The 23,105-nt window shown below is 45.0% G+C and overlaps 1 protein-coding gene across 2 annotated transcripts in view; it reads right to left on the reverse strand.

The window, feature by feature from the left end:
* DYM (dymeclin) overlaps nucleotides 1–23,105 on the reverse strand; it is a 1,096,728-nt gene that overhangs the window by 277,577 nt on the left and 796,046 nt on the right. For both annotated transcript variants that reach the window (XM_086960369.1, XM_086960370.1), the window contains exon 14: nucleotides 2,004–2,106. In XM_086960369.1, the coding sequence (XP_086816495.1) occupies nucleotides 2,004–2,106 (103 nt within the window). The remainder of the gene's footprint in view (nucleotides 1–2,003; nucleotides 2,107–23,105) is intronic.

Consider the following 23,105-nt stretch of genomic DNA (forward strand, 5'->3'; position numbering starts at 1 on the left):
GTATCGGTGAATGAGTGACAGTGTGAGTGGCTGTATTGGTGAGGAAGTGGCTGTATGGGTGTGTGAGTGACTATATGAGAGGTTGAGTGTTAGAGCGCCTGGATGGGTGACTGAGCGGCTGGGTGTAAGGGTAAGGGAGTGGCTGTTTAATTGAGAGTATGGGTAAGTCAGTGTGTGAGTGGCTGATTTGCACATTATGTACCTGTGTGAGTGGATGTATAGGCGAGTGAGTGGGCGTGAGTGCTTGTATCGATGTGTGAATGGGTATGTACGTGTTTTTTTGGATGAGTGAATGGATGTGTGAGTGGCTGTATGGGTGAGTGAGTAGCTCTGTTAGTAACTGTATGGGTGAGTGAGTGGCTGTATGGGTGAGTGAGTCATTGTGAGTGGCTGTATGAGAAAGTGATTGGGTGTGTGTCAATAGTTGTATGGGTCTTGTGATTGGGTATGTGTGTGTGTGTGTGTGTGTGTGTGAGAGAGTGGGTGTATAAGAGGCTATATGGGGTATGAGTTGGTGTGAGAGCCATTCAGTGGATGATGTCATTTGGGATGTCCTCAGTGATGTCATTAGCGATGTCACCATGTCATGAGTGATGTAATATGTGGTGTCGTAAGCAGTGCATTGCGGGGACATAAGTTATAGTTAGCTCAGCTAAGTATTACTGCTGAATTACAATGGTTTTGTACGAGTGAAATCTTAGCCTAACTATAACGTCCCTGTACCCGTTGGTTTTTACAGTGAAGTTCTAAGGTTTTTTTATTCTATTTCCTAACTATAAAATCCCTGTCACCTTTGTTTTTTTGGGGGAATTCCAGAGGATTTTTAATGCTATTTCTTAACTATATTGTCCATGTAAATTTTTTTGGGGTGAATTTCGAAGGAGTTTAAAGATATACTTCCTAATTGGAACATCTAACCTTTGTGAGTGTGTGATTGCCTGTATGGTTTGGTGAGTGGGTGTGTGAGTGGCTGTATGGATCTGTAAGTGAATGAATGAATGGCTGTAAGGGTGTGTGAGTAGTTTTCTGGTTGTGGGCGTGGGTTTTTGAATGGCTCCATGGGTCTGGGAGTGGGTGTGCGAGTGGCTGTATGGGTTGGTGACAGTGTGTGAGTAGCTGTATGTGTCTGAGTTGCATACTACTAAGGTTGGCAGGACCAAATGAGTGAAGCCGTAAGGTAATTTTGCACTTTTGCACACTCATAGTTATTTAAAGGGAGAACCATGGACTCTGCTCTCACCAGGAGAGGCCAAAAAAGAACCCACTTGTCACAGACACTACAGATTGCGCTCTGATAGATCAACGATGCATTCACCTCCACCAAGGACTTCAGATTGTTTTTCAATGTGGAATTGCAGAGAAAACACACTTGCTTTGCCTTCATCAAGTCAAGGAAGTTAGTATCAGTTGTCCTTTACAGAAGTGGAGCTTCAATTGGGGGCACCTACTATGTTTATATTTGGAAGTGCTTCACAATGAGGTTTCATTTCTGTGTAATAAGCATTAGGGCCAGAAAGAAACCTCACCTGCCCGTTTATCCAACAAGAGTCCACAGTTTTGCAAAAAATGTCTACCGAACTGCAGTAGTTTCTACTAGCTAATTAGTAAGAGCTACCAAGTAGGGTAAATGTCTAGTGTGTATTCCACACTACAGCTGTGTAATGGAGCATGTGGAAATATCTCCAGCGACCTTGTGTGCATTTTGGCAATGTCCACTAGGTCCTAACTATAACTACCTACTGGCGACCGCCAGTAGGATGGATAAAAAATATATATATATCTACATTTAAACATTTTAAGAAAACATTTACACCCACGCTCATACATACATATGATCTTTGCAGGTGGCCACATCAATTTTAAAGCGCGGCGAATACCCGTTAATTTTAAATGTGTCTCAAAGTGAGGCCCCCCCCAGCTCTTCAAAATTCACTTCTAGAGTCACAATTGACAATTTGACGCTTGGTTGAGAAAGCGTATTAAGGCATGCAGCCAGTACTCACATAGTCAGGAAGCGGCATGTCATCAGAGCCCAGGGTTCCCCTCAGGGACTGCGTTGCCTGCTCTAGCACTTTGTTGTGTTTTTTCGACAGTAGAGCGAACAAACTGAAGAAAGTGAGAGAATAAAGAAGTGTTTAAACTATTGAATAGTCTAGTGAAAGAAAACATGGTACGCATATCTGCTGTTAATGCTTAACAATAAAATCTAACTGTCCACATTCTAGTTTTATTTTCCTTGTGATTTTTTTGAAGTGTCCATGGGTGAATGTAATTCACTTGACTGCAACCCTCCAATTCTCTAAAATCTCCAATCGATTTATTCACACACAATCCTTTTGCATGAACTCACATATCACTAACTCGAAATAACATTACATTCCTTTTTATGTATTATTTAGCTAACATAATTAATGACCATCACAAAGAAGCTTTGGTAAAAGCATGGACTGGAGCACAGGACTAAAGTGAACATTATAACCACCAGGTTAACCGCTAACCTTGGGTTTCGGAGTTGCTCACAACTCAACTTGAAGTGCTTCAACGCCTTGTCAGATGCAGTGAGTGCTACATTAAATGGTATTAAAATAAAATACAATAATGGAGGGGGAAATCAAAATAAAACATACATTGTATAAATAGAAATGCCGGTACTACAGCTAACAACGGTACAAGCAGTTCATAATGTGTATTAAAAAGTTCTTAGGACTAGAACTTTATGGCTTCTCAATACTAAGGTTAGCTAGTTGTGATTTCAGTTCATGTCTCTTTATCTCACCATCTTAGACTTCATGTATCTTTCTCTCACTATTGCAGGTTCTTTTCCATCCCGGTTGTCTTGGTTTGCTAATCATTTCTTTCTCAGCTGCCTTTATTCTCCCTCATTAAGTACTATCACAATGAATGCACTCGCCTTAGAACAGCAGGAAATGTGTGCCTGCCCTTTCTCTCATGGCTAGGCTAGCCGTGAGAGAAACAGACGGATGCGGTTTGTTTCCTTCTTGCTCAGCTTAAGAACCCAGCGCATGAATTACATGGGTGTACTTTCAACACAAGGTCTCACACCGCTGGTGAGGCTGGTTTTTTGAGAGATACTAACGGATGCGGTTTATCTCCCTCGGGCTCGATTTAAGATTAACAGATTTCAAGCGACTCAGTTTATTCATAGTAGCAACTTGATAGAAGGGCTCACGCCACAAGACCGAGGCAGAACTCCAGGGTGATTCGGCCCCAGTGTATTTTCCTACTTAATTGATTGACTTTTGACTCATTTGATTCATTCCTATCCATCAGGCCACAACCGTGGTCAGGGTCCCCCTTCCCTGTCCTGAGGAAGACCTGCAGCTGAGGAGTCTACTTACCCTTTGGCATTAGGGTCGAAACATCGACAAATCCCCCTGGGGACCTACACCCAACATCCAGCCCCACCACCACTGCCATCAAAGATTAAGTCTCACCCTACAGATTTAAAAGTGATATTGTTAATGCAATTAGGGGTAGGCCCACCGGTCGGGGTACCGGCTTCATCAGTAATACTTTGGTTGGATCCCTCCTTTTTGAATATTTTAACTTGTACTTTGTAAATATTCCTTGATGCACTTGTACCTTTCCTTTGCTCTCACACACATGAGCCCTTATTTCTTACCCCTTTCTCCCTCTTTTGGAAATAACTGTGCAACATACCATGTCCCATGTATGTTCTCCATGTTTTGGATATAAAGAATAAATTGATGTTTGGAATTTAATTGATCTCCAGTGACCACTAAATTGTTTGTTGGATGTGTTTGTATTTGGAAATTTTGTACTGAATTCCATAAATATACTTATTAATTGAAGTATATTCAGGTGTGTCAGGGACCAATTGTTTTCCTTACTGATCGACACCCATGTCCTTTTGACACTTAACTGGGTTACCCCATTTTCTATAATGGTGCCCTGTGAAGCAGCCCTTTAGTATAAGGTGGGCCTGCTGTTTAAAACTTTCAGTTTCACTATGCAGGTGGCAACCAACCTGCATTTAGAAGGGGGACAGAGATCTCGCTGAAGGTGTGTGCAGCGCCTCACTGTACCCGCTAGCAGGGGTACGTCTGGAGCAGGAGGACTGGGACCACAAATTCCCCGCTGCTGAAATAGAGCCCTTAGTCAGAGTCAGTACATTCCCTGACTGATCCTTTGATTCTGCGCCTTTAATACACAGCAGGTGCAAAGGGAAAATACCCCTTCATTTGCATGGGGTCACATCCCCATGAAAATGAGGGGACGCCTCACTGAGATCGTGCCAGGCCCAGTGTAGCAGTTGTGTGATGTGTACTGTTGAAGGGGGCCACACAAATGTCTGCGGCTCCTGTAATACCAAAGTGCCCCAGTGGCGCACACCACTGTTGCTTAGGGTTGTGAAAGGGAAATGCAATGATCAAGCTGATTATTTACAACAGAACTAACCACCAATTCCTCTTATTTGAGGGAAAGGAGAGATAAAATAGGCCTGAGTTACTGAAACTGAAAAAAATTATTTTATTGCAGGTGGCCTTAGAAAGACCCCAGAATCAAATTAAAAACAATTGTTATTTGATTGTGTTAGATGGTGGTAAATTAAAAAAAAATGTTGGGGGTTTCAAGGGCTAGCCACTATAGAGGACCTACCCATGGCATCAAGGTTTATGAGCCCAGTGTTGTATGTTTATAATTGAAGGAAGTTCGAATTCATCCAGTACTGGATATCAAAGACAGGTGGCTCCTAGTCATGCCATGGTTGTGGATCATCAGGAAAAACGAATTTAGAAGTGGGTGTAGTCTACAGAAGAATGGAGTGCCACTTGGCAATCTTTGGCCAAGTTAAAAAGGGGGCATATATACATATTAAGGTGTCTAGGGAAAAAAAGGTTGACCCCCACGTGGACTCCCAAAGTCAGCTGAGGTAGAATCAGAAAGAAAAATTCCTAATTTAACCTAGTGACTTCTTTCAGATAGGAAGGATTGAAACCACTTCATTGTTTCTTTCAATGACCACAACAAGTTGGAAGAAAGCAGCAGAGAGTCTACATCAGAGTGGGCCGTCGGACAAAGTCTAGAAGAGAAGACTGGATGGTCTAAACAAAGTAGAAAAATGACAAGAAACTTTATATCATTCAAGTAAGATTTTTCTTTTTTTAATAAGATCTAGATATTACTTTTTCCTAACTGCATTCATGTATTTTCTTCATTTAGTATCCATTTCCTTTGTGGCCTTTTAAGGCTTTTCAGTTCAGGGGTGGTCTGTGAAGCTTTATACAGTTGTACTCACAACAAACGGCTAGTGGAATTCTGCTCCAAGGTGTTAGCAAAAAGGGTTAAGGTCTCATTTCATGAAAGCTTATCAGCAACCTGAGAGCTAGGAAAATTGGAGAGGGGTCTCCCTCTCCAATTTTCCTAGCTCTCAAGTTGCTCATTGAGCAGTTGTTCCCAGTTGGGAGCCTGAGCTAATTATGGGAAGGCAGGGATACATGATTTATTGTGCATGGGGTAAGAGGTTAATATAAAATGTATGAAATAATGATCTGACCATACACAAGGTTTACAAAAATCAATAACAATTATTTCATTTTTGTAAAGATGGAATCAAGAATATGTGTGGGCCTGTGAACCTTTCTGGTGAAGCCTATATCTGAGAGCCCTTGAGTTAGGGTGTCACTGATACAATCTCAGAGGACATCAAACTAATATGTGAAACCACCCATAATAGTAAATGAGTAATGTGTAGAAAAAGGTTTACATTGTTTAAAAAAAAAGATCAAATATGTTGTTCATTGCACCCAGACGACGGCGTAATAAGACCACATTCTTTTCTTATATTTTGTATTATTTAGCGCAAGAGAAGTCATAATAATTACAAATTAATTTAAACAATCTGAGAGACAAGAGAAGGAAAAAAGAACACCTTCTATTCATATACATTAGCTACCAAAAAGGGAAAACAAAGGTCTGATAGCCAATTTCCCTTATCAGGATAGACCATAACAACTAGTACATGATTATGTTGATAAAATACAAATTCATCATTGTTATGATTATAGATGCCCGCTGATTCAGCCTAGAATTAATACACCATTTTAAAACGTTCAAGAAGAGATTATCATACAAAATTAAGGTTAAACACAGAATGTGTCCAATCAATTGATGATACATTTAAATACTAATTGATCCAGCCCTGTTCCCATTCTACCAGAGGGGCCCAGACTTTCTTCTCCTTCCTGGCCTTCCTACCCTTGAGAATATATAGGCTGCTCTGTAGAGGAAACATTGACAGTAATCTAGACAGCTACTGATGAAATGTGGGGGGATCCAAGTCCAGTCAGACTATAGCAATGCAAATAAGGGCTACCACCATTGTAAAAAATGACTTGACCCTTACTCCCCCGTGCATTGTTGTGAATTCCCAAGAGCGTTAACTAGGATGTTAATACCCCTTCTTTGTGCAAGACAGTCGTCAAAAAATAGGACATCTCTTGTTTTAGGGAATCTAAAGCCAGACAGATGAAAAACATATGAATTAAATCTACCTCCAAGAGCTGACATGGAGGTCAAGCGATGCTGGTGTCCCTCCTCCAACTCGCTATTTTAGCAGGAATGTAACACAAGCTGAAATTAGTTTTGTAATGTTGTGCCTGCAACCCCGCAGATACTAGTAACAAATGTTTAAGTTCTAGAGCCCCCTTAAAACTGCCATCCATGGCCCCTCCGCCTCAAGGCCAATTGGCTGACTGCTTTTCCAAATCATTCGGCATCAAGCCCCAAAAATAATCATAAATCTGAGGTATCTTACGGCCCCCAGTGTTGGAAAGTAGCTCGAGTAATGTTTTCTTTCTAAACCCAATACCTCTGCAACACTTTCTAGCCACAGGTTTCCCCTTTGCCTTAAAAATCACAATGTTAGAAGTTGCCCAAAACAGAGAAGCCTGTTGTCCACTTTGCATCTCCTGTAGGGTACATGCCAGATCCTATTCTAGGACAGAAATGAACACTTTATAAAACTCCAGAGGAGTTGTATCCTTTCCAATCACTTTGCAAGAAGGGAGGGCATTAGGCGCTTCAATTATTTCTTCCTCACTGAAAGGGGCCTCCCCAATAGCCTGATCTTTGGAGTTAACTCTTCTGACCCCACTTGAGTCCAGATAATCCAGACTACCCTTCTCGTCCTCCCCTACTTCAGCTTCATACAAATCCATATAAACATTTTCTAAAAGCTTCCCGAATTACCTCAAAGGCAGTACTAACCAATAAACCATTCATGACTCTGATCTTGGATATTTCCCCGTGGAGTGTTTTCTGGCTACATCCGCCAGAATCGACCAACCATTTAATTGTACTCATAACATTCTTTTGAGCCAATTATTTTTCAGCAGCCCTGCCTGCTGATACTTTGTTAATAGCAGATTTAATCACTGCAGGTTTATGCAAACTTTGTTGAAATTCGGCCCCTTCTCCTGCAGCCTCCGCCAGTTGAGCCTCAGATGCCAACAGATAGTTGACATTATTCCTCAAAATTGCCTAATGGTCCTATAAAGGCTAAGACTGAAAGAGAGAGCCTACCCCCTTATTCCCGCCTACAGAGTATCCCACAACATCCAACAGAAGCGCACCACTATTCCGCTCTAAAAATTCCAGAATCCATGCTTTCATATGTGAAAGATATTCTGCATTGAACAATAACCCCCTGTCGAACACCCATGTCTGTGGAGTCCTACAACTACCCAGAGAAGATATTTCAATCACCAGCGAGTTGTGATCCGACAGAACCTGTGGCTATTTTTCAATTTGCATTCCGCTAATCAAACTCACAGATGTAAAGAAGTGGTCAGTATAGCATGCTTCTTGTGCAGAGCAGAAAAAAATGTGTACCCAGGATCTGGAGCCTTAAACTTCTCCTAGATATCCACCAGGCCCTGGTTCAGTTTCAAATTCTGAAGTGTACAAAAGACCCTGGGCTTCCTACCAGAGTAATACCCATGTTTAATCCCTCCTGCCCACCAGCCAAATTTATGTACAGGTCCCCACAGGCAATAATTGGTTTTGGCCATAGTACCAGCTCAGTAGTCAAACAATATAAAACAGTAGGGTAATCCAAGTTAGGGCCATAAATGGAATAGTGTGGCAGACCCCACAACAAACTGACATTCAGGTAAGACCCACCTTTAGTATTTATCGGAGGTGCTCCGTATCAGAATACAAGCATTCCTTCCGTGACAATTCTGCCACCCCGTCTTGTTTTAGTGCCCTGTGTAGTGTACCCCAAAAGATGATATCCCAACATTTCCAGGAGATTTTTCCTATCCCCCTCTACATGAGTTTCTGGGAGACAGACTAAATCAGCCCAAAACATCTTCAGCTTTTCTGCTACATTTCTCCTTTTGGAATAATCATTAAGCCTACAAATGTTAATAGTCTCAAAACGCATGTGAGCTACTCGAGCCATCTACATCTATTTAAATAATTCAGTACACACAGATCCAGCTTCAAGCCCCTGTCTAACAAAGAGCACGTTCTAACCAAATACCAAACAAAGAACTGAAGTTAGATAAACCTCTCGACCTTCTCAACCTCTCTAGTATATACCACCCTACCTACCCCCCTTCTCCCTGACCCTCACCCAGATCACCCTACCCTGCAAACCCCACCGCCGCCCCCTCACTACTAAACACAATCTGACTGAAGTCTGAGTGATGGCTCTTGAGCTCACCCTCCCCCAGTGAACATTACATCCATTACAAATCCCTCTTTCAGAGTGAAAAGAACAAGAAAAGCAAAAGGTACACATGTGCAGTGCCCAAGGAACATATCTATCCCATGTCCTGAAGATCAATTTCATACACCTTTTCATTCACAAAATAGAACCATCAAAGGGACATAGAAAAACCCAAAAAGAGAAGAAAAAAAATAAAGATAAAAAACAATTGATCCTGAAGAGGTCTCCCCTCCCAGTTAACAAAATCAGCAACTCAGCTCATTGCCCCAGGACGTCCAGAAACGCATTAGCCTTGAATTCCGAGGTGAATACACAAGTCTGGCTCTTAACCCCTTCGATGCTGATGACGAGCTCAGCTCGTCATCAGCCACGGTGGTCATGTGCGGATGACGAGCTGAGCTCGTCATCTAACGCGGCTTTTAGAAAAGTCACGTAGCGGAAAAATAACCGCCGCAGCGATGCGGTTAAAGATGACTTTGAGCCGTGCCGGGTTTAGCAAGTCCCCTTCTCCTGGATGGCTTAATGAGTTGCAGTAGTCTCCAGCTGCATTCAAGAGTGACATGGTAGACGTCTGACGTTGTTTAAAAAAAAAAAAGGACGGCCTTTGAAGCTTAGTCTTGAATTTGGATGCGCCTTCTCAAAGACAGCCTGCCTCAGAAGGAAATTGCAGAAATATACAATAACTGCCCTGGGTGTAGGGGTACCATCCTGGTGATTGAGATTGTTGCTTCAGCATGAGGGGAAACCTAGGGACTCTCTGCAACTCTTGTTCCCAGGTCCAAGACTCCAGCTTGGGGAAGGCCCCCTCGTACAGCTGAACCATAAAGGACTTGATATCACTGCCCAGACCTTCTCTTCGAGGCCCAGGATACGTGGATTATTTTGATGTTGTCTATTCTCAATGTCCTTGGGCTTCGATTGAATGCCCGAGATATGTGATTCCTGGGCCTCTGATTGAACCTTGAGTCTCATCAGGCCTGATTCCAGCAAAGGGATGCGAGTCTCGACCAATGATAGCCTTTCTCCAATTTCGATACATGCTTTAGAGATCTTTCTCATTGCTCCCTGAAGCTTCTTCGTAACGACCCTGGCTTTTCATCCATTCGCACGAGTTTCCGCTTGGTGTTGTTTAATGGCTGATATATAAGCCCCAATGATGGCTCTTCTGCCAGATTTGGCAGAGTTTACAAATAACATGGGGTTCTGTTGTAGATTGGCAGCATAGTGATAAACTTGCTGAGCCTTCTGTAAAAGAGAAGAACCTGTCACCCTGCTCCGTGGGCTCATCAAGTGCCTTGATATCTTTATCACACACTACACTCCTTTGTACATTTTATGGCTCCTGCCACTTAGAGTTAGCTTACTGGCAGGTGCCATGCACAGTCCTGTGCCTACTTCAACTGAGGTCATAGTGGGCTGGTTAGTGCTAGAGGGCACAGACTCACTGCCAAGTTTTTTATCCAGTCTGACCAGGAATCAATGTCACCCTCTTCCCTTTACTCGTTGTGTGATATCACTAACCTAGTCCGTGGAGTGGCTGCTGGGCTGTTGCATTATCAGATCCTCATGACATATTGTGGATCTACTGGACAGTTTTAGGAAAACCGACTTAGTGTGCAAGAGGGAATCAGAGTAACATTGAGAGCTACGGAGCATACTGTCTTTCACTGGTCCTCGGAAACCCTCCTCAGTAGCCCCTCGGCAAATCCACTGGAGCCTCTTCAGTCGTTCTGCAATGCGGGGGTCTTTCTTAAGCCCCTGGCCCTCAAAAGGAGATCCACTATGGAGGAGTAAGTCACAGGAGCTGGAAACTCACTTGTTTCAACTCTAATGGGTCCAGCGTCCCTTCCCAGCTGCACGGGCTCAGACTCTGGCACTTCCGACTTCAGGAGCAGCTGCTTGCGAGTCCCAGTGCTGCAGCGACCACTCACTGATTTCTCCTGAGTAAGCCTAGAGCCACATGCAATCGCTGGCGGAAGCACACCCCGTGTCCGCTGGCCCTTCAGCGGCATACTCCCAAGAGGCCAGTTGTAGCGAAGCTCAGAATAGCCGCCAAGAACGCCCAAAACAATGACCAGCAAAGCACACCAAAATGCATGTGGAGTCGTCACCTCCAGAAGAATTGAGAAGCGATTCACTAGCGGCGTATCAATTCGGCTACCACTACAGCGGCTGCCGCTCATGCCGGGATCAGTGAGCCGCCTTCTCTCTCCTGTACTCACACAGCTAGTCGGGGGGGGGGGAGTACAGCGCTAAGCCTGCTTATACAGGAGCCATTTTGCCTTGCTCCACAGGCCATATTCTTTTTATTTGATCAATTTAGGATTAATCGTAAACAAGAAGGTTATCAAAGCACTCCTACTGTAGGTGGCCGGTTATTCCTGGAAAGCAGTTTTGTGGAGTGAGTCGAGTGCTCATTGGAGTGAACAGAGTTCTGTGCACAATCCCACCTGCTCTCCAGGTCTACGTGCTGACAACAGGAGTTAGGGCTTATTTAGAGTTTTCAAAGGAGTACCTTCTCTGCCAAACTGAAGGACCACCCGCCTGATTTACAGAACGGCGGACCTTGTATTTGTCAGCGACTGAGATTACTTATTCTCTGTCACTGACATACTCCTCCGGTAGCAAGTCAAAGGTATGGTCATTTGACCGGCCACCCAATTTTGAATGGGTGGTCGAATGGACAGTTTATACTCTCCTGTACCACCAAGAAAAATGTAAGGGACAATAAAAACTTTTATAAGACCCCTGGTGTGGGGGTCATTAGTCTTTTTTTTTCAAAAACAAAATCTTGCTTTGGGATTTTATTTTTGAAAAAAGTAAAACACTTTAAAAGTTTAAGGATAGTACCTTCATTTTGGGGTGGAGGTCCCTCGGTATGGTGGGAGATAAGTACTCCGCGATACCGACAGATGTGCCTCTGCCCACCAAACTTTAAATCAGCCTCTTGACCAAATACAATAAGTGGTAGTTAGAATGCCCACCCAGAGATCAAAGTAACAGAAACTTTTCAAGTAAACAAAATCCTGGATTGAATTCTTGCTTACATGACATTCCTGTACAAGCAGTTGAATAGAAAGTTGGGTAGAGTAAAAGTACAATATAGAGAAGTTGACAATATGGGAAAGCATAATAAAACAGCAACAAAAACAATATTTATTTACTTGAAAAGCAGGGTGTTGGTTTCTAGTATACTCCCTGATGATTTTGTGTGGTAGAATTGAACTAACCCAACATATAAAACAGCACATAAAAGATAGAGGAACACCACTCCTTTGGTTTCTTCTACTTAGGTTCTCGTTAAGAGTTACCTGTAATCTGCAATGGGTCAAGTAATGGGAGCTACTGGGCCCTTCAGAACTATGAGTAATGATGAAACACCACAGGCCCGTACAATTTCAACCAGTGACTCTTACTGCTAAAGTAAGCTAAATTCTCTAGGTGAAAATCTGGGCAGAAACAAAGAATAACCAGTAGACTTTGCATTCAAAGTCCAACTTCTAATGAACCCCAGATATACCATTCTGAAGGGGGGCACCAAATACCATACCAGTTTACTGGCCACTTTTAATGAAGACCCTTAATGTACATTAATGAAGGCCTTAGTGTACCGTATTACAATTAGTATGCTAGACAAAGGTACAAAGAAAACGGGCAAGGGACAAGCAACAAAGTTGAAGATTTTAGTCAACAGCTCAGATTACATCACAGCTCCCAATGCATATGTGTTATTGGGAGCTGGTCCCCACATCCTTGATATTCAACTCCAGTTGCAGGGACCCCTAAATTTGGTCAAACAAAGGGCTTGTAGTCTAAATGAAAAATGTACATGTTTGTCATGATGGAGGAACATGCAGGTGGAAATTCTTAGCTTTGCAGAAGTGTTCTGGTGGTGCTTTTACCACTGAATCTTGGCTGTGCACTGCTGCGTCTAGCACATTACGGGAGGGAAAACAAAAATACCCTAAACCATCTTTCCATTGTAACTAGCTTGAAGAAAAACATTTATTGACTGCACTAACTCATGCAAATAAACAAGAAGTTGGACTTCCGGTAAGATGGAGGAGCTGTAGGTTACAACGTGCGAAGCGTTCTCTGACCCTCTACAAAGATGGCTCACGCCCATGGCATAAGCCGCCAGTGGCAGTGCTGACACGACAGGGGATGAACGAGTGTCCTGGAAGAGCAAAGCAGAAGGCAGCAGAACTTCTGATGGTGACCCAGGTCCAAGGGATGAGGTCTGAGCCATGTAGGAAATGGTGAAACACATGTGGGGTGCGGGAGACGAGGACTGAGTGTAATCCCAGATAAAGTGTATCGGTATGCCCTCCGATCTCCCATGGGGAATGTGGGATTGAGTGACACGAAGGAGTTCAAAGAAAGAGAGGACCACGCGGGGGGTCACAACCATGGCACGTCAACCTGGATGCACCTGGCTCACTACACTAAGGAGGAAGGTATTGGCAGTCTGAGTCTGCACCATCACAGGAGACAGACAGATTCCCTTAACATGGAGGTGAATATGAAGGAAATTAACCCTGAGGCATTTGAAGGTGGCCCCAAGCATATGTTGAGCTCACCAGGTTAAGGAGAAGAGGCCCCCCGGGCCCCGACCACAATTCAGCTACTCCATCGCTGACTTAATTAGGACACATGCCCTCGCCTCAAGGGACATCCTCCTCCTCGGGGGCCTGATATTCCACCTCGAGAACAGCAACAACACCAACTCCACCATGATCAACAAACTCGCCAACCTCGGACTCAGACAACTCGTGACAACACCCACCCATGCCGCCGGTCACACGCTTGATCCCATCTTCTCCGCAAGCCCCCACGTCTCCTTCAACCACACCACCTAACCCAACTGGACCGACCATCACTGCATCCACTTCACCTTCAGGAAGCCCACCGCGCACCACCGCACCTAACAGATGCCTCAGCGCCGCTGGAGCAAAGTCACCGAAGACCAGCTAACCACCACCCTCGCCCAGAGCCCACCCGCCGACCCACCGACCCCCGGTGCCCGCAGCCTCAGACAGTGGATAGACGACTGTGCCAACACCCTCGCCCCGCTCAAGACACTCTCCAACAGCCGCACCAGCAAGAAAGCCACCTGGTTAACCGAAGACCTCCAGGCCTCCAAACGAACATGCCGAAAACTGGAGAAGAACTGGATCCGCGAACGAACACCAGACAGCTACACAGCCCACAAGAATGCCACCCGCAGACACCATCACCTCATCAGATCTGCCAAAAGGGCATCATTCAAAGACCGCCTAGATAACAACACACACAACAGCAAAGAGCTCTTCAACATCGTGAAGGAACTCTCCAACCCCAGCTCCAACACCGACAACATTCTACCTTCGCAAGACCTGTACGACTCGTTGGCCACCTTCTTCTACCACAAGATCGCCAACATCCACGACAGCTTCAACTTCAACTTCGCAACCGCCCCGACAACCTCCGGATCACCGTTAGATCAATGCCCTCACCACATCTTCAACAAAGCCAGCACAGCCATCGCACCCTATCTCCAGAAAATAATCAACAACTCCTTCGAGACAGCAACCTTCCCGGAAAGCTGGAAGCACGCCGAGATCAGCGCCTTACTCAAGAAATCCAAGGCAAACCCCAAGGACCTCAAGAACTTCCAGCCCATCTCCCTGCTCTCGTTCCCGGCGAAGGTCATTGGGAAAACCGTCAACAAACAACTGACCTGCTACCTCGAGGAGAACAGCATCCTGGACCCGTCCCAGTCCGGGTTCCGCAGCAACCATAGCACCGAAACCGCCTCATCGCCGCCACCGATGACATCAGGACCCTGCTAGACAACGGAGAAACTTCAGTCCTCATCCTCCTGGACCTGTCAGCCGCCTTCGACACGGTCTGCCACCGCACACTACAGACACGCCTACACGATGCCGGGATCCAAGAGAAGGCCATGGACTGGACCACATCCTTCCTCTCCGGCAGAACACAGAGCGTCCGCCTCCCCCTTCCGCTCTAATGCCACCAAGATCATCTCCGGTGTACCCCAGGGCTCATCCCTCAGCCCGACGCTGTTCAACATCTACATGGCACCCCTCACCCACGTCGCCCGACAGCACGACCTCAACATCATCTCTTACGCCGATGACACCCAGCTGATCCTCTTCCTCACCAAAGACTCTCACACTCTCACTCTCACACATCATTCACGCTAACCGACCTGCTGGGTAGACAGGTGGCGGGGTAGCGGCAATAATCCGCTCTGAATATACCTTCTCCGAGATTACGGTAATTCCCATCCCCAAAATTGATTATTTGGCAATAAAATTTATTTCCCCTAAATCGTCCTTCATTTGTGTTCTTGTTTATAGGCCCCCCCATCATATGCCTCTGTTCCCCCAACTTTTTAGCGACGCTATCGCTCCGCTTGTAATTAACCATGCCAATATTTTGGTAATCGGTGATTTCAATTATTGGCCTTCCGATGCCCATGAAAGTAACACGTCAGTTGAATTCTCCGAACTTCTAAAAACCATGAACCTCTCTCAACACATCAATACCCCCACTCATCGGTTGGGTCATATCCTTGACCAAGTTTGGACCTCTAACTTAGACATCTCCCCTCCTTCAGTTGTTCCTTGTTCCTGGTCAGACCATTATTTCATTTCGTTTCAGCTACCCCTTCACACTTTGTGCCCTCCACTTCGCATTAAAAATCTGTCCGCTCGCAATTGGAAAAGGGCCAACATGCTTGACTTTCACGATTCGCTGGTCTCTACTGCTCCGGAGTTGTATACTTCACTTGAGAATCAGGCTGATAATCTCAATGATTGGCTACGCCAGGCCAGCGATAAAGTAGCCCCTTTTAAGAAAATAAAAACCAAGCGCCCCCATGATGCTCAATGCTGGTTTTCTGACCAACTTAAAGCAGCCAAACTTGCGCTCAGGCAATCGGAGCGCCGATGGCGGCGCCACTACGATCCTCAGCTTAAGCTCGCTTACAGGGAGACCTTAAAAACCTATAAATTATCCATCCTAGCAGCCAAGACGGCATTTTTCTCTCAAAAAGTTTTGAAGTCTAATAATAAATCGAAGGATATTTTCTCAATCGTGAATGAGCTGTCCCGCCCAGACAGAGTCACCCCTCAACCTTTACCTACCCAAACACTCTGTGACTCGCTCAACACCTATTTTTCAGAGAAAATAACAATAATTAAAAACAACATACCGGTTCCGGCCTCTTCCATTTCTCCCCCTCTCCCCCCTATTAACACTAGTACCCTGACGGAGTTTCCACCCATTTCGCATCAAGAGTTTGTCTCTCTCCTCCACAAAGTCAGCTCTGGCGCCCCCAGTGACTGCTGTCCTCCGCAAGTCTTGAAAGAGGCTTTTCTAGCGTGCCCAGGTCCCCCATTAGCATTGCTAAACAACTCTCTTGCCTCTGGGGAGGTTCCATCCTCCTTCAAGCAAGCTGCAGTCCTACCGATCCTAAAAAAACCAAATGCTGACCCTACCCTACTTAGTAATTACAGACCCATCTCCCTCCTTCCATATTTAGGAAAGATCCTGGAGACTTATGTCACCCGCTGCTTGAGCTCGTTTGTAGAGAAATCCTCTTTCTTGGATCCTCAACAAGCAGGCTTCAGACCCCTCCCCTCCACCGAGGCGGTCATAGTAGCAGTCATGGACACTCTCAGGAAGGGTGCTGATAACAACATCTCTCAAGCCCTTGTCCTACTGGATCTCTCAGCAGCATTCGACACGGTCGATCATACTATTTTGATCGACCGTGTCCATAACGCTGGCATTCAGGGAGTGGCCCTTGACTGGCTCAGATCTTTCCTTCATCAGCGTTCTCAATCTGTTCATCTTTCCACTTTTTCCGCTCCTTACACTTCCCTTCCTTGTGGTGTACCCCAGGGTTCTGCACTTTCCCCTCTCCTGTTTAATTTGTATCTCCAGCCACTTTTAGCCTCCCTTCGAAACGCCCCAGTCACAATCCTTAATTATGCTGATGACCTTCAGTTAATTTTTCCCATCACTTCTCATTCGTCTTCCCGCATCGATTTTCAGTCCACTATGCTGTCCATTGCGGAGTGGATGTATCATAGTCATTTAAAGTTAAATCCTACAAAAACAGAGCTTGTCCTGGTAGGAGGACCCTCGCATCCTTGGAATGCCACCTTCTGGCCCACCACTTTGGGGTCAGCACCCACCCCGGTGAGCTCTGTCAAAAGCCTGGGGGTGATCATCTCCAATGATCTCTCCATGAAGCCGCACATTAACGCGGTGACATCTGCCTGTTTTTTTCACCTCAGGCGAATTCGCAAGATCAGTCGTTTCCTTACTAAAGAAGCACTAATTCAAGTTGTCATCGCGCTCATAACTTCCAGGCTTGACTATGCTAATAGTCTGTATGCTGGAATCCCCGCCTGTCACCTCCACCGACTTCAGCTGGTGCAGAATCAGGCTGCCCGGCTGATCTTTCGTCTGCCCAAATATGAACATGTCACCCCCCTTCTCCGTTCTCTTCACTGGCTCCCCATTTCGAAGCGTTCCACTTTCAAACTGGCATGCACTACCTTTAAGGCACTTTCGAACGCAGCCCCTCTGTTTATATCCTCAACTCTGTCTCGTCACATCCCTTCTCGAGCTCTCCGCTCTGCGTCACTCAACCTTCTGGATGTCCCCCGATTTAAAAGGAAAAAACACGGTGGTCTGAGTTTTTCGGTCCTGGCCCCATCGACCTGGAATTCCTTGCCGCCTTTTCTCCGCTTTTGCCCTAAATATGAGCTGTTTCGAAAATCTTTAAAAACTTTGCTCTTTCAAGCTGCTTTCGACTAACTCCCCTCCCTAGGTCACTGGTTACTGTTTTAAGCGCCAAGAAACCTATGGTGATAGCGCGCGGTACAAATAATTTTAATAGACACTGCCAAAACCAACCTCCACGAAGGACTGAAGGCCGTCGCCGAATGGATGAAGAACAGCAGACTGAAGCTGAACTCGGACAAGACGGAGGTCCTCATCCTCGGATCCACCCCTTCAGCCTGGGATGACTCCTGGTGGTCGACCACCCTGGGAACAGCCCGAACACCCACCGACCACTCACGCAACCTCGGGGTCATCCTAGACTCCACCCTCTCCATGACTAAGCAGGTCAACGCCATCTTCTCCTCTTGCTTCAACACCCTCTGCAGGATTTACAAGTGGATTCCCACCAAAACGAGAAGAACTGTCACCCAGGCCCTCGTCACCAGCAGGTTGGTCTACGGAAATGCCCTCTGCGCAGGAATGTCGGCCAAACTCCTGCGACGGCTGCAACGCATCCAGAACGCCTCTGCACGTCTGATCCTCGACATCCCCCGCCGCAGCCACATCACACCCCACCTGAGAGACCTGCACTGGCTCCCCATCAACAAGAGGATAACCTTCAAGTTCTTCACCCACGCACACAAAGCACTCCACAACACCGGACCAGCATACCTCAAAAGACGACTCAGCTTTTACACCCCAACCCGCCAGCTCCGCTCCGCGGCCCTCGCCGCAGTCCCCTGCATCCAAAAAACGGCTGCTGGCGGAAGATCTTTCTCCCATCTCGCCACCAAGACCTGGAATACCCTCCCCACCCACCTACGGCAGACCCAAGACCTGCTGGCCTTCAGAAGACTCCTCAAGACTTGGCTCTTCGAACAGTAGTAGCACCGCCCTCCCCCAGCACCTTGAGACCCTCACGGGTAAGTAGTGCGCTTTACAAGTGATTGATTGATTGATTGATAGATATGGGGAGAGAGCTCCAAGGATAGTTACCAATATCAAAAAGTAGAACTGTTTGATACTGATGCTGTGACCCCATTTACTGGGCCAAGCTACCTAACCAAACCACGAAGCCCTCAAAGGGAACCTTCAAAAGGGCTGCTCCACTGGGTGCTCCGCTTGACGAAGTGGGTCGCTTGTAACAGCTGGCATGGGAGCTGGTGCCCAGTACCTGCATGACCACTATAGCCACACTATCACAAAGGCATGTCCAGTAGTATTGGTACTGAAATGCAGTAACCAGCCTACAATTTACGAAATGGTGTCAAAAGTGAACGCTAACTTCATGACAGGATCTCAAACTCAGCCTCATAGGTTTGAAAATGGACTTTGAGAAATCCTTCACTGAGAACCACCCGCTCAAACTGAGGTTGGACATTGGGGAGGACATTGCTGAGATCAAGTCTCACATACAGAACAAACTTAAGAGATGATTCCACTGAAAGTCAACTGTAGAAGCTCTCTGACGCAGACCAACTCGCCATCAGGATATGATTTCATTTAGAATCTAAAACTAAAATCTTCACTGTGAAATGTGAGGAGCTTGAAAACAGATCTATGTGGGAAGACATTTGTATTGGCAATCTATGAGATGGGACTGGGGGAGAGAACATCATAAACCAGGGTAAGGAACTTTTTGGAAGGATTGAGAATGAGGCCACAGACCCCCATGCTAGGTATTAAAAGAGCATACGGTCCTAGCATTAGTCAGGCAGGGATGTATGGCACTATAACCAAAGCCATATTGCCGATGGTGTTAAAACGGAAAGCGTTAGTACGAAGCTGGCATTATCACGTCAATTTCTACGCCGCAGTCCATCACTTCGCCGTTAGATAGAGTGTTTTTAAATGTAACAAAAGAACGAATGACTTGTTAACGCGGTCGATTACAGCAGTTCATTTTACAATCCTAGTCTTTGTGAAAATGGCAGTTTTCCCTGACGTGGTGCTTCTCTTTTCTGCCAACAGGTGACTTTGCTGGCTGCAGAGGTGCTGCAGTGTTTTGTGTCCAGCGTTGCTCTGTAGCCGATGGCTGAGCTTCTCAGTCAGTTCCTCCTTGGTGCGTGGTCTGTGGTGTCTGTTCTTACCACAGGACTGGCTGGTGTGTCTTGCTTTTGTCGACATACCCTTCAACAGAGGAGAAGAGTTGGCCCAACGGCTAGTGCGGTCGACCTCGAATCTGGGGAAATGGGTTCGAGTCTCGGCAATTATGCTGAACATCCTGTGATTCTGGGCAAATCGCTTAATATCCCAGTGCCAAACAAAAATGAATGTGTCCTCATGAAATGCAACTGGTGCTATGTAAAGAGCTCCATAGCCGATTTGGGTCAAGTTCGCACTATAGAAAAAAAGAAACAGAGGATGTCACACCAGCACCTCCTTGTCTGCACTCTGCCCAGGTTCTGTGAGGCTGATTCAGCGATACCTCCGACGGTGCTCGTAGGTGTTTTTAACTGGTTTTTCATTCTTAGAAGCAGGAATCTGTGTGTAGGCCCCCCACGCCCTGAGTCCTAAATCCACCACACCCCCCACTCTCAGCCTTAAGTCTGACTTCCATGCGCTTTCCCCCCTACGATCTTGGCTGTAAAACTGTCCCTTCCTGACCCCTAAATCCGACATCTGGGCGCCCCATTCTCTTAGCCATAAAACTGTTCCTAAATTAAAATTAATACATTTTCATTTTTCGTTGTAATGCCTTTCGTTCTTAAAAATGTTTTGGGGTAAAGATGGACGTAGAATGTTTAGTTGTAAAGACGGATGTAGAAATGACTCTGTCGCAATGCCGGTTTCGTTGTAAAGGCTTTGCGTGAAAAAGCCTTTGTAAAAAAAGGTACGTTTGAAGGATGGTACACCATACGTCATGGTGGTGTAGGACATCACCTCCGCAATCCTGACAGAGTATCGTCTGTCAAAATTAGAGATAACAGTCGACCCAGTGGTCATCTCTGTACATTGAATGGAACAGCTGTCACTGCAGATCTCTTCAAGTTACTTACAGTTTGGTGGATATCCATTGTCAGTTTTGATGGCCTTCCACCAAACTTTTTTTTGTACCAAAAAACAAACCTAAAATGACAATTTGTTTGTTGAAAAACAAAAATCTAATGACCCATACACCGGCGTACGGGGTCATTATTACATTTTTCTTGTTCCTCACTGTTAGACCTATCAGTCTTAAGGTGGCTTTCCATAAACATATTTGCCTACTCCATACTGTTTGCTGAAATTCGTTTTTGTTGGCTGTAGAACTCTGCCTTTTACCAGATGCTACCCAGTATTAAAGTGTTTGTGCTCATTCCTTAGAATGGAAAATTGGCCTTCACTTGATTGGCACATACCCTAGTAATGTGGTACAACATATACTCCGGGCCTTTAAATTAAAAGCTACTGGGCCTGCAGCACTTATTCTGCTACCTAAGTAGCGTTTATGTTATATGTTAATTGTTTTACAAGGGCTTTAACAGGGAACACAAGCCTCTGTAACCCAGGTTCCCAACACCAAAACCTAAATTGATTGCCTCCCTGTATGGACAACGCAATATATAAATGTTTAATGTCTTAGATGTCTGTAAAAATCCAATAAAAACATATATATATTTTTAAAACACGTCTCAGACCTGACATTGCACCCTTTGTGCATTTTTAAACCAGGTAAAGCCCGTGCAGGTGGGACCAGGCTGGGGGGGATGGGGATTCGACAGATGAGCACTAGGAAAAATTAATTAAATAATGAATTCTCCCTCGTGGTTCTCATTCGCATGGGCTGCTACTGTTTTAAATTGCCAATTTGATCTGGCAAAAAAATATTTTGCCACAGAATTAGGGGCTTAAGAATCTATAAATTTCTGAGATCAAGAAGGAGTCACTCCTAATATGGGACTGTTGGTTAGGAGCACATTGGCAATATTTCCCTTTCCATATATGCACTTTTTCTCCAACCTACACTCTACATCAGCTATAGAGTGTGACATCTTCTGAGCGTGGAAGAAGGGAGGCTGCATCATGTTTGCGAAGGATGCAATTAAGTTGTTCAAAGAATGTAAAAAATATTTAACGTCAGCAAGACTGATAGACTGTAGTATTTTCAGCTCCGACACCCTTCAAAGAAGCAGCCAAGAGGGGCTAGTCATTCTATTGACAAGCAGCCCTGAACGTCCCTAGAGATTCCAGGAACACTGGGAGATGGATCTTGGTAGAGCCAATGGAGAACCAAACAGGGAATCTGGGAGGACATTCACAAATGGAAAACAATTATACTCCATAGGTAATCGACTTGGAAGCTGCTGTACCAACGGTATCTAAAACCATACAGACATCACCAAATCCATCCTTAAACACAAGATGCGTGCTGGAGGAGTGGCCCACATGTCTCTACTTGTCATACATGTCAAACTGACAAGTATGCTAATGAAAGCCAAATTACCAAAAGTATCTAGCTAACGAATGGTCAAAAAGATATCCAAAAAATGCTTAATTATGGAAAAAAAGCCCAAGGACATGAGGTCGAATCTAAGGTTTAGAGGGGGATAAAAACAAGGATACTCATCAAATTCCCAACAGCACAGAAATTGATCACTAGTTAGAAACAATAAGGAAGAAAAGAGGGAAGCGCGGTAATGCAAATTAAACAGTGATCAAAGGTAGAAGAAGGAAACAAAGAGATGGAGAAATGTCAGTCAAGATGAAAAGAAGTTGCAAATGTGATGAACGGGGTGAGGCATCTGGTGATGTGAAGAGAAAAGAGCACAAGGGAAACATAATATAACAAATGGGCAGTTAAAAAGAATGTTAGAAAAATGGAAAATGTGAGAAATGGGCAAGTCTGGGACCAGACAGAGCAAGATAACGAGGACAGGAGAGCAGACGGAGAGACAGTAATAGGGAATGAGAAAGGAGGTAAGAGAAGGCCAGAAGAATAAAGAGGAAAAAAGAGAATCACTCAAAATAAATGTTTTAAAATTAGGGGTGGTCTGCTATGTATTTTCATTCAAAACTGCAGTTGTCACGAAATATTTTAGAATTCCAACTTCATAATGCAAACCAACATTTCAATCAGGTTAGATTCATCAAACCCAAATCATCAAAAGACAATTATGTTGTGTTGTCTTTTGCTAGATTCATATAAAACTGGAACGGCAATGCAAACAGATGTGGTATGTTGGTGACCACCCACGGCCGTTTCCCGAACAGATTCTCTATAACCGTCTTAAAAATATGTGTTAGAAATAGAGGGTTAAATGCTTAATTCTGTTAGTGACTATTGACACCAACCAGTAAATAGGTGTCAGGGAATGATTAGTAGACAAGAACCAAGATACGTAACCCATGTGCCCCAAACAACTTAACTTTTGATGCATCAATCACAGAAGAAATAATGATACACTTCCTAAAAAATCATGGTTTGGTAGACCTGCAAGGCCACCCTCTGGAAGCGCTGAGATCATATCAGTAAATTCTAAATTGACCTGCAAGACATTTAGAGGCCATTAACAACCACTGGGAGGTCAAATCCTTTACTCACTCAAGTGTCCTGCTTACAACAGAAGTCAACGGGCTCTGAACACCACAGTAAATATTGTAG

This window comes from Lissotriton vulgaris, chromosome 3_1 (genome assembly GCF_964263255.1).
Source record: "Lissotriton vulgaris chromosome 3_1, aLisVul1.2, whole genome shotgun sequence".
Taxonomy (NCBI): Eukaryota; Metazoa; Chordata; class Amphibia; order Caudata; family Salamandridae; genus Lissotriton; species Lissotriton vulgaris.